We start from the raw sequence: 12,413 nt of genomic DNA, 5'->3' as shown, positions 1-12,413 counted from the left end.
AGACCGCCTTGAAAAGATTCAAAAATTCAAACATTCCTATCTAAGCCTCCAATCTTTTATTTTTCGTCCTCGTTTTGTTGCAACTTCTAACTTTGTTTTTTCTTTCCTTCCAATATAAAATTTTATATACACAAACAACTTCATTTAACCACCACCACCACCACCAAATCTTTCTTTCCTCCTCCTCCTCCTTTTTTTTTCCTTCCCTTTCCTTTCCACTTCTTTATTCTCAATTCATATATATATATATATATATATAATACCATTTTAAAATATAATTGTCTTTATATATATAATACCATTCTTTAATATATATATATATATATATATATATATATATATATCAATACAAACCATAGTACTCTACTATACTACTTATAGACTCATACTAGTATAGTAGTATACCATATCTTTAAACATTCTACCAAGACTCTTTCCATCACTACCACCAATCCGTTCATCAATAACAAATACTACCAACCAACCAACCAATTAACCCCTTTTCGCCACTTCTTCTCCCCTTCATCCCGCCACCATGAACCTGTCTCAACCAGAGCGCCACACATACCGCGTCTCTAACCAAGACTTCACCATTGACCGCCGCTTCCAGATTACCAAAGAGCTTGGCCATGGTGCTTATGGTATTGTCTGTGCTGCCACTTACACCGGAACCCCGGACGGCGCTCCGGGCCCTGGCGTCGCCATCAAAAAAGTAACAAACATCTTTTCCAAGAAGATTCTTTGCAAACGAGCCTTGCGCGAACTTAAGCTGCTCAACCACTTTCGTGGCCACAAAAATATCACATGTCTTTATGACATGGATATTGTAACTCTGCCAAACTTCAATGAGGTGTACCTTTACGAAGAACTCCTGGAATGCGACATGCACCAAATTATTCGCTCTCAGCAACCCCTAACTGATGCCCATTACCAGTCCTTCATCTACCAAATCCTCGCCGGACTAAAGTACATCCACTCGGCAAACGTCCTCCACCGTGACCTTAAACCAGGAAATCTGCTGGTTAATTCGGACTGCGAGCTCAAGATTTGCGACTTTGGTCTAGCCCGCGGTTACTCTACCGACCCCACCCGCAACGCTGGTTTTCTCACTGAGTATGTTGCCACCCGCTGGTACCGTGCTCCTGAAATCATGCTGAGCTTCCAATCCTATACAAAGGCCATTGATGTTTGGTCGGTTGGGTGCATTCTTGCCGAGCTTTTGGGTGGCAAGCCCATTTTTAAAGGCCGTGACTATGTCGACCAGCTTTGTCAAATCCTCAACTATTTAGGCACTCCTCCAGAGGAAACTCTTGCTCGCATTGGCTCCCAGCGTGCTCAGGAATATGTACGCAAACTACCCTATACGTCCAAAATTCCCTTTTCTCAGCTCTACCCCCAGGCAAACCCCGAGGCTCTTGATCTGCTTGAGCGCATGCTTGCTTTCGACCCCACGGACCGAATAACGGTTCAAGAGGCTCTCGAGCACCCCTACTTGCGTATCTGGCATGACCCTGCAGATGAGCCTGAGTGTCCAAAGGAGTTTGACTTTTCGTTTGAGGAGGTGGACGATATGGAGGCCATGCGTCAAATGATTTTGGATGAGGTTGTGAATTTCAGAGCAATGGTTCGCCGGCCTCCTGAGCAACAACAGCAGTTGCACATTGATGTTCATCAAGCTTCTCAGCAGCAGCAACAACAACAACAACAACAGCAGCAGCAGCAACCACAACCGCAAACACAACCGCAAACACAACAAGTCACCCAACAACAACAGCCCACTCAACAAATGTTTTCTGGACAATTCACAGACAATAGTCTAGCTATTCAACAGCAACTACAACAACAACACGCACAAATTCAACAGCAACAACAACAACAACAACAACAGCAACAACAATTGCAACAAGCCCAGATTCAACAACAATACCAACAACAACAACAATTACAACAACAAAATGCAGCAGCTGCTGCTGCAGCTGCAGTAGCAGCAGTCAATAATAAGCGGGATTCGATTGGGATTCCCTCAGATCAATTTCGGTACACAGACCTGCCTCCTCGACCACAGGAAAATATCAATGATGGCGAGGTAATTGATGCACTGGAGCGTGATTTGGAGTTTGGGCTTGATGGTCGATGATGAAAAAGTTCATGAGAAACAAAAAAATAAAATTTACAGTTTCTCTTTGAGACTTGCAAAAAAAAAAAACATACGACGTTTAATTTTTTTTTTTTTTTTTTTTTTTTTTTTGGAATCAACACTATTATCCATCGCCATCACCGTTTATAATTATAAATATCCTCATCATTAACTACCATTCATTGTCATTTTCATATTTATTCATCACCACCACTATCACTCACATATGAAGATTATGATTATGAATTTCTCTCATACATCCCCATTTACACTACATTTTATATATATATATTTTTTTTTTATTTGGCTATGATACACGAAAAAAAAAGACAAAAATTTACACACAAACATCATCTTGTACACGAAAACATAATTTATACACGTATTTATATGATAATAATCTCTTGGAAGTGCTAAATGTAAGCCTTTTTTTATTTATGTGTGTGTGTGCACACAACCTTTGCTTTGGGAAAGGTTGTATGCGTGTTTATGATTGCTACTGCCCACCAGACATTTAATAATTTTTCCTTTTTTCTTTTTTTTTTTTTTTTCCTTTGCTCTAAATGTTTCTGAAACTTGCATTTGAGATTTTAAAATATTGAAGATAACCTCTCGATTGCTTGACTTTAAGCCAAAAAGAAAGAAAGAAAGAAGGAAGAGGGGGGGAAAAAGGAAGGGAAGTGGATTAAGGTGGTCAAAAAGAAGAACCATTAACTGGTTTGATATGTAAAGTGAGCAGTCGTTACGACTGTATAGCAATAGTTACTAAGCCTCAATTTAGGATGCTTTTGCAGTTGTAAGGGAAATACGTTTAGGAGGACATTATGTCCATATAATATATATGTATATATTGGTGGCAGTAAACCCTTCTAGAAGGAGAAAACGTTAAGATTGCATAATGGGAATCAGAATATTAATTCCAGCAATTGATTATATATATATATATATATTTTTTTTTTAAAAAAAAAAGGGTTCTTGTGTTAAGGTTGTTGAAGATTTATAAAAGAAATTGGTTTATCTTCTATCATATATCAAGTGCTTATTTTTTTTTTTTTTTTTTATATTTATATTTTTAATCGCCGCGGAGTGTATTATATATAGATCTGTTACAAATGGTTGAAAATAATCAGCAACGATATATATATATATATATATACGTTATTCAATTATTAAAAGATCCCATTCTTTTTTTTTTTTTTTTAGGTGCGTTACGTGGACATAATAATTATGATTCTGGTGATGAGTTTTTGAATTTTACACGTTGTGAGTTTTTTTTTTTTTTTGGTTTCCTATAAGGTGATTATTTGCTACAAATAAATCCAAGCTATTTAGCTTGTGAAGAGAATTATTTTTATTTATTTTTATTTTTTTTTTTTTTAGAAATGGTTAACATAACCATTTTTTTTTTTTAAGTTATCAAGAAGAAATGATTGAATAAGAATAGTAGAAAAGAAATTAAGAAATAAGGGTGGGAAAAAAAAAACATTCAGGTATAGATATTTGGTTTAATGTGTATGATATATTATATATATATATATATATATATATATATCTATAGCTTAAATATCTCCCATTAAAACATTAAAAACTACTTAAGACCAAGTCTTAATTAAGGCATTAATACTCAAATTAAAAAAAAAAAAATACTATGCTAAGCGTTTATTTACAAACAATTAAATGTTCACTTTTCTTTCAAGTCTTTTATTTTTATTTTTTCTTCTTTCTTCTTTGTCTTTTTAAACCAATAGTTGAACTTACAAAAAGTCCAGCAAAGCCTACCAATGTCGAATCGTGAAAAGATTTTGCAGATGTTTTTATCATCACAAGTGTTTTATTTTTATTTTTATATTTATTTTACCGTTCATTAGGATCTGACAGAAAAGTTTCTAATATGGTGAATATAACAAAGATCATATAATTTTGAAATTTCAAGAAAAAAAAAAAAATCTAAGAACCAATCTATTCTGTGTGTAAATGAAAAAAATTTATATAAGAATTGTAAGACTTTATTATTATTTTTTTTTATCTATAATTATACATATTTATATCTCAAACTCTGTAATTTCCGCACGAGACATTTTTTCTCTCTCTCTCTCTTTTTTTAATTACAAAGTCATTTCAGATTCAAAATTTCTACCATCCATTAAAGCCATTTTTCACTTTTCTAGAAGTTTTTTTTTTTTTTTTTTTTTTCATGCCGTCAAGCTTCTTCCTCCCATAAAAAAAAAATTTTAAAATATTCAAAGACATTAGGCGTGAAAAAAAAAAATAATGCATTAAGAACGTTTAAACAATAACTTTCTTTTTTTTTTTTCTCCCCCTTTAATAACAATTACTACATCTTCTTCTTTCTTTTCCCTTTTTTCTATCTCTCCCATGTCCTTGTGTTTCAACTATTTGAACCATCGGCTCCTTGGCTGCTTTGGACTGGTAAAATTGAAAATCGTAATGACCGTGGCTGCATTTTGCTAACTGATTGTGTGTGTGTGTGTGTGTGTGTGTATGTGGGCAAAATTACTGTTTTGGGCTATCAACTATAGGAGTTGGTGGGTGGCCATTTAAAAAAGCCTTTTGGTAGGTAGTGGTGGTGGTGATGCGTTTTTTTTTATTTTTCTTGTTTTTTGAGAACATTCAAAGTCTTTCTTTCTTCTACCATCTAACCCTTTTTTTTTTTTTTTTTTTTTTTTTTTATTATTATTTATTCACAAAATTGTTTTAAATCAATAGACTTCATTCTTTTTTAAAATAATTTTCTATATATCTTTTTAATACTCCCTTATACCTTCATAATCAATCATGACGGTTGCTGGTGATAACCCATACCAGTCACTGGACGCTGCTGAGCAGCACCCATCTTCAACCTCCACAACTGTAAAACCTACAAGCAACGAGTCTGACCGCTCAACAATTTCCTCTATTCTCGAGGAAATAAATGACCATGCTGAGAAAATCTCAACTTCAAGAGCTCGTACTACCCCTTCTTCAGGTATCCACCGTGATTCCCATGACGACTTTGAAGACCTGGACTTTGAGCGCGCTGGCGGACTGCCAAATGACGATGACGAGTTTGACGACACGGCAGCAGACGACAAGGCTGGGTTTCTCGGCACCACTCCTAAAAATAATAAAAAGAAACAGGCTTCACGTAGAAGAACATTTCTAATGCTTGCCACTGGTCTTATTCTTTTCCTACTTTTAGGATTTTTCATGCTATATGCCATTCGTAATGCCCCAGCTTCTACTTCTTCTTCTTCTTCTTCTTCTACTACTACCACCACCCCAGAAACGACCTCAGATGCACCCACCACTGAAAAAACCTTATCGGGACCTGGCTTGTCTCAGCCCCAGATTGATTCCGACAAGAAGCTTTTCCTTATGAATACTTGGCGCACAGGAGCTCTCCGCGCAGATTTTGAAAGTCTTGAGTGGGTCCCACCTGCCCCAGGTTCCTCTGATGTTCTTTTGCTTGAAGAAAGCATTGACGGGTTTGCTCTTGTCAACTGGCCCGACCGCAGCTCCCGAAAAATTATCTTTACTTCAGACCAGCGCTCTTTCCTTTTTGAAAAGGATGTTTTCCTTGTTAGCAGACTTCTCCTCAGTCCGGACCAAAAGTACGCCATTCTCGTGGCAAACCAGATTAAAAACTACCGCCATTCTTCCTTTGCAAACTACTTTTTATACAACATTGAAACAAAGTTCACGGAACCTCTTTACCCGGGCCACCATTCCAGCAAAATCGCAGTCTCAAGATGGTCCCCGGCCTCTGACAAGGTCGCCTTTGTTTTGGATAACAACCTCTACATTCGCGATATCACCTCCCAAAATGTCGACCAAATTACTAAAGATGGTGGTACTGAGCTCTTCTATGGCCGCCCTGATTGGGTCTACGAAGAGGAAGTTTTTGGCGCCGACTTTGCTCTCTGGTGGTCCCCCAAGGGTGACTATCTCGCTTACCTTCGCACAAACGATAGCGCTGTTGAAGAGTTCCCCATCCCTTACTTTGTCCAAAAATCTCCAGCCTCGTCTCACCCTTACCCTAAAGTCCGCAAAATCAAGTACCCCAAGCCTGGTACTCCCAATCCTGTTGTCGATCTTTTGCTCTTGGACGTCAATTCACAGGAATCCTACCACGTTCCTGTTGAAAAAAATGATGAAGAAGATCTTGAAAAACTCATCACCGAAGTTGTTTGGACCGGTGACTCCAAGGCTGTTTTGCGTATCTCGGACCGTGATAGCTCTGTTCTCCGTGTTGGTGTCATTGATGCCGAAAAACGCACTGGCAATGTTTCCCGTCGCGTTGATGTTGGCAAAAACAGTGGCTGGTTTGAAATTTCTCAAAATACCCACTTCATCCCGGCTGACCCTGAAAAAGGACGCCCTGACGATGGTTACATTGATATGAATGTTATTGACGGCTACAACCACTTGGTCTATTACTCACCCATTGATAGTGGTGAGCCTAAGGTTATTCTCACTAGCGGTCCTTGGGAGGTTGATGATGCTCAAGTTGCATTTAACCCCAAGACTAACCGTGTTTACTTTACAGCCACCAAGAAATCCTCCATTGAACGTCATGTTTATTCCGTCAAACTTGATGGTACCGATTTGAAGGCCATTACCGATGAGTCAAAGGATGGCTGGTACGATGCAAGTTATTCTCCCAACAGCAAGTACGTCGTTTTGAATTATATGGGTCCTGAAGTCCCTTGGCAAGTTGTTCTTGACCTTGAAGCTGATGATATTTGGGGATCTGCTGTGCACCTCCAAGAAAATGATAAGCTCAAGGAAAAGCTCAAAGAATACGAGCTTCCCACCCGCATTTTTTCTAAAGTCAAAGTTGCCGAAGATAATGATGGTAATGACATTTTTGCTAATGCTGTGGAATACCGTCCTCCAGGCTTTAATGAGTCTTTGCAGTACCCAGTTCTGTTTTACGTTTATGGTGGCCCTGTATCACAGCTTGTTCAGAAAATCTTTTCTTATTCCTTCCAGCACGTTGTCTCATCTTCTCTCAATGCTGTTGTTGTAACTGTTGATGGTCGTGGAACTGGTTTCCGTGGCCGTGATTTCCGCAGCGTTGTACGTGGCCATTTGGGCCGCTATGAGGCACAAGATCAAATTACCGCGGCCAAGGAGTGGGCAGCTAAGCCTTATGTTGATTCAGAGCGACTCGCAATTTGGGGCTGGTCCTACGGTGGGTTTATGACTCTCAAGACGTTGGAAACTGATGGCGGTGAAACATTTTCTTATGGAATGGCAGTTGCGCCTGTTACTGACTGGCGCTTCTACGATTCCATTTATACTGAACGCTACATGCGTCTTCCTGGCCCCAATAAGGCTGGGTATGATGAAAGTGCCATCACTAATGTGAAAAACATTGCAAAAAATACGCGCTTCTTGGTGATGCACGGGAGCGGTGACGATAACGTGCACTTCCAGCACACATTGACATTACTTGACAAGTTTGATCTTGCTGGAGTTGAACGTTATGACATGCACGTGTTCCCAGACTCTGATCATAGCATTTTTTACCACGGTGCAAACACCATTGTCTATGACAAGTTGCTGCATTGGATCGGAGACGCTTTTTCAGGCAAATTCTTGACTCTGTTAAAAAAGCGTAGTGAGATTTGATTTTTTTTTTCTCTGTAGTTTTAACGATAAAGATATAATAATAATAATAATAATAAATATTGACTTTTGATAAAAAAATAAATAGATAAGTCTAGAATGTTTTTTTATTATTATTATTATTTTATTTCATTGTTTAATTGATAACATGGCCACATTTTTTGCATTTGCGTGCTTCTTCATTTGAACGAAACTCCTCAATGGCTTCCTTGACCTGAGTGCCGAGATCGTGCATGTGAAACTCTTTACGGTAAACAAGCTCTTTACATTCAGGACAGTACCATTGGATGGCGTCATGAAGATCTGTGGGTCTGTCTTGTTCGACCACAAGGCCGATTGTGTTTTCATACCGGACCGGATTGTGGGGGGTATTAGCTATACGATCAAAAAAAAAAAAAGAGTCAGACAACAAGTTAAAAAAAAAAAAAAGAAAGAAAGGATGAGGGTATTAAAGACAACAATACATACGAGGAAGCAGGAAAATCTCGCCTTCGCCAATTTCAATGTCACGAAACTTGCCTTCATCGACAACTTTGAGAGTCATATGGCCTTGTAGTTGGTGGAACCATTCAGGAGTTTGGTTAACGTGGTAATCTGTTCTTTCATTTGGGCCACCCACAATCTTTACATAGGTTGACGAAGAGTTAGTTTAAAGGTAAGTTTTTAATCAACAACAGCTTGAAAGAACAATGAATGGTATATATATTTTTTTTAAACATACCATGACGGTAAACCCTCCGCGGTGGATGCAAAAGTTGTTTACAGGAGGTTTGAGCAGGTGCTTGTTTTCAGCAATCCACTTGGGTAAGTTGATAGGATCAGGTAGCATATTATTTGTGTGTATTTATTTATTTATTTATTTAGACTGTTGTCTAAGAGAAGTGGGGTATTATAGTAAAAAAAAAAAAAAAGAATGGAGTGTAGAATTAGTAAATAAAAAAAGAATTTTTTTTTTAAAAATTAAAAAAACAAAAGAAAGAAGATCTTAGAAAAAAAAGAAGAGAATAGAGGGAAATAAATAAATAAATAAAAATGTTGGATGATTTTTCAGGATTTTTATGATTTCAAATGAAAAGCTGTAAGACCAAAAAAAAAAAAAAAAAAGCCTTAAATAGGGCAAGCAGGCAAGAAAGAACAAAAAAAAAAAAAAAAAAAAGCCCGCGCAAAAGATAGCCAGCCGCATACAAATTATCTAAGTCATTACAAATATTTAACTAGTGTTATATTAACATATTACATTTTTACTTTAACTTAGTTATAAAAATAACTTAAAAAATTGTCACACAAAATTTTGTTTTTTTTTTTGTTTTTGGCGCGTGTCTCTTTGTTTTTTACTCTCTCTTTTTTTTTCGCCACCACCTAAAAAAGAAACCCTCCATATAAAAAAAAAAAAAACATTTATATATACTACCACCAAAAAAAAAAAAAAAAAATAAAAAATCATCATCATCATCATTATTATTACTACTACCAACACTACCACCACCACTACAAAACAATTCCATCAAAATCATCCATTCTTAATATATATCCATTTAACTCTCTCAATTGGATACATTCTATATTATAATTGTATAGGTCTTTATTTTCACTAATCAAAGTCTACAAATATAACTTTCCTTCTTAATTCTCTACATCTTCCCACCCCACTCATAATATAATCGCCACCCAAACTCTGCAATGGCTGGTCCCGCAAAGTCACCCGCAGAACAGCCCTCAAAACCCGCTGCTTCTGCTCCACCCTCTTCTTCTTCCGATGCTGAGCCTTTGAAAGACCAAAAACCTCTTTCTAAGAAGCAACAGCAACAACAAGAAGAAGAGCTGTCAGAAGAAGATGAGAAGCTGAAAAATGAACTTGAAATGCTTGTTGAACGCCTCAAGGAACCTGATACCTCCCTCTATGCTCCATCCCTCGAGGCCCTCAAAAACTTCATCCGCACTTCAACTTCCTCAATGACAGCCGTCCCTAAGCCCCTCAAGTTCCTTAGACCCCACTACCCGGACCTTGTCAAGCTTTACGACACTTGGCCTGCATCCCTCAAGCCTCTGCTTGCAGATGTTCTATCCGTCCTTGGTATGACCTACTCCGGCGATGGCAACCGTGATTCCTTAAAGTACCGTCTTCTGGCATCTCCAGATCTTAGCACAAAACCATCCACTACAACATCAGCATCCTCCACGTCGATATCAGACGAAGATGACATTTCCAGCTGGGGCCATGAATACATGCGCCACTTAGCCCTCGAAATTGGCGAAGAATATTCTCTCCGCACAGATAACGACGAACCTACAGACGACCTGCTCGCTCTTTCGCTTAAAATTGTCCCTTATTTTTTGAAGCATAATGCCGAAGCTGATGCTGTTGACTTGCTCATGGAGATTGAGAAAATTGAATACCTCCCCCAGTTTGTCGACGCAACTACTTTTGCTCGCGTGTGTCTTTACATGGTCTCATGCGTCCCCTTGCTCCCACCCCCAGATGACTTGGCTTTCCTTAACACCGCCTACAATATCTACTTTACTCATGGCCAATTGACCCAAGCTCTTGCCCTTGCCATCCGCATCGACAATGAAGAGTTGATTCGTGCTGTTTTCGACGCCACCTCCGACACACTTGTCCAAAAGCAGCTCGCCTTTATTCTTGCAAGACAACAGTACTGGCTTGATGTTGAAGATGAGGATGTCCAAGAGTGCCTCTCAAATAACCTTCTTACCAAGAACTTTTTGTATCTTGCCAAGGAGCTTAACCTCATGGACCCCAAGGACCCTAAAGATATTTACAAATCCTACCTTGATGCAAGTGCATACCCTTCCTCTCACACCCTTGCCTCGGCAAAGCAAAATCTTGCTTCGTCCTTTGTCAATGCTTTCCTCAACTGTGGCTACAACAAGGATAAGCTTTTGACAGTTGAGTCTGAGCGTGACTCGTGGATCTACCAGACCAAGGACAGCGGTCTTACTTCCACAACTGCCAGTTTGGGTATGATTTACCAGTGGAATCCAACAGAAGGTCTGCAGTACCTTGACAGATACTTGCAATCCACTGACAAGAATATCAAGGCAGGTGCCATTTTGGGTATTGGTGTGGTCAACGCTGGCATCCACGACGATATCGATCCTGCTCTTGGTCTTTTGGACGAATACCTTGACGAAACTGAGGACTCCACCAGTGGCGAGAACTCCAACCAAGCATCTGCTATCCTTGGTCTTGGTCTTGCTTACGCTGGCTCTCGTCGCCAGGATCTTCTTGAGCGTCTTTGCCCTATCATTTCTGACTTGTCTCAGTCAATGCACGTTTCCTCTCTCGCAGCCCTTGCCCTGGGCCACATTTTCGTTGGCTCTGCCAATGGTGATATTGCCTCTACCATTTTGCAAACTCTGCTTGAACGCTCTCCTGAGCAGCTTTCCGAAAAGTGGACCCGATTTATGGCCCTTGGTCTCGGTCTGCTTTACCTCGGCAAGTATGAGCGCACAGAAGAGGTTTTGGAAACCATCAAGGCCATTGAGCACCCTATATCATCTGTAGTTGATGTGCTTGTTACCATTTGCAGTTATGCAGGCACTGGTAACGTTCTTCAGATTCAAAAGCTTTTGCACAATTGCACAGAAAAAGTTGAAACTGAAGAGGAAGAGGAAGAAGATATCTCACTCTCTGGTGTTTCTGCTGCTGTCGCTGCCGCTGCTGCTGCTGCCGCCGAGGATGGTGCTGATGATGATGAAGATGCTGCTGTTGCTGCTGCTGCCGCTGCTGCCGCTGCTGACACCACTAACGCCACCGAGGAGAAGGACACAGAAAAAACCTTATTTGACAGTCAAGTTCAAGGGTTCTCTGTTCTCGGTCTGGCCACCATTGCCATGGGCGAAGAAATTGGCCAGGAAATGGTTCTTAGACACTTTAGTCACCTCATGCACTATGGTGAAGCCCACATTCGACGATCAGTTCCTCTTGCTATGGGTCTTGTGTCTGCTTCCAACCCTGAGATGAAGGTCTTTGACACTCTTTCCAGATATTCCCACGACTCTGATCTCGAGGTGGCCATCAATGCCATTTACTCGATGGGTGTTGTTGGTGCCGGAACCAACAATGCTCGTCTTGCACAACTGCTGCGCCAGCTGGCGTCATACTATGCTCGTGAACCTAACTCTCTCTTCACGGTCCGCATTGCTCAGGGTCTGCTGCACATGGGTAAGGGCACCCTGACACTGAGTCCCTTCAACACAGAGCGCCAGATTTTGTCACGCGTATCACTTGCTGGCTTACTGACTGTTGCCGTTGCATGGATGGACCCACGCGAGTTCATTCTTGGTACATCACACTCTCTCCTCTACTTTTTGACCTCGGCCATTCGCCCCCGTATGCTTGTCACTGTTGACGAGAACCTCGAGCCTATCAAGGTCAATGTGCGCGTTGGTCAGGCCGTCAATGTGGTTGGTCAGGCAGGTAAGCCAAAGACCATCACTGGCTGGGTTACACACTCGACGCCTGTGCTCCTTGGCTACGGCGAGCGTGCGGAGCTTGAAGATGATGAGTACACGAGTTTAAGTCATGTGCTGGAGGGTATTGTTATTCTTAAAAAGAATGAGGATAGAATGGATGTTGATAAATAAATTAGTTTGTAAAATTCTAACCCAAATAATGATAATA

The 12,413-nt window shown here is 39.9% G+C and overlaps 4 protein-coding genes across 4 annotated transcripts; 3 read left to right on the top strand and 1 right to left on the bottom strand.

Annotated features, from left to right (window-relative positions):
• Window positions 1-535: 535 nt before the first annotated feature.
• SAPINGB_P005067 (uncharacterized protein) lies at window positions 536-2,137 on the top strand (the record flags this gene model as incomplete). The annotated part of the gene is made up of 1 exon (XM_031999782.1): window positions 536-2,137. One exon carries the CDS (start codon window positions 536-538, stop codon window positions 2,135-2,137), a length of 1,602 nt encoding a protein of 533 aa, XP_031855673.1.
• Window positions 2,138-4,933: 2,796 nt separating this feature from the next.
• SAPINGB_P005066 (uncharacterized protein) lies at window positions 4,934-7,771 on the top strand (the record flags this gene model as incomplete). Its single annotated transcript, XM_031999781.1, has 1 exon — window positions 4,934-7,771. One exon carries the CDS (start codon window positions 4,934-4,936, stop codon window positions 7,769-7,771), a length of 2,838 nt encoding a protein of 945 aa, XP_031855672.1.
• Window positions 7,772-7,904: 133 nt separating this feature from the next.
• SAPINGB_P005065 (uncharacterized protein) lies at window positions 7,905-8,597 on the bottom strand (the record flags this gene model as incomplete). The annotated part of the gene is made up of 3 exons (XM_031999780.1): window positions 7,905-8,143; window positions 8,237-8,390; window positions 8,490-8,597. The coding sequence occupies 3 exons, from the start codon at window positions 8,595-8,597 to the stop codon at window positions 7,905-7,907; spliced, it is 501 nt and encodes a 166-aa protein (XP_031855671.1).
• An 851-nt stretch (window positions 8,598-9,448) lies between these two features.
• On the top strand, window positions 9,449-12,376 carry SAPINGB_P005064 (uncharacterized protein; the record flags this gene model as incomplete). Its single annotated transcript, XM_031999779.1, has 1 exon — window positions 9,449-12,376. One exon carries the CDS (start codon window positions 9,449-9,451, stop codon window positions 12,374-12,376), a length of 2,928 nt encoding a protein of 975 aa, XP_031855670.1.
• Between the last annotated feature and the right edge of the window lie 37 nt (window positions 12,377-12,413).

This window comes from Magnusiomyces paraingens (genome assembly GCF_902498895.1).
Source record: "Magnusiomyces paraingens strain CBS 517.90 genome assembly, contig: contig4, whole genome shotgun sequence".
Taxonomy (NCBI): Eukaryota; Fungi; Ascomycota; class Dipodascomycetes; order Dipodascales; family Dipodascaceae; genus Magnusiomyces; species Magnusiomyces paraingens.
Note: the sequence above shows the minus strand (reverse complement) of the source record. Positions and strands in the feature narration are given on the sequence as shown.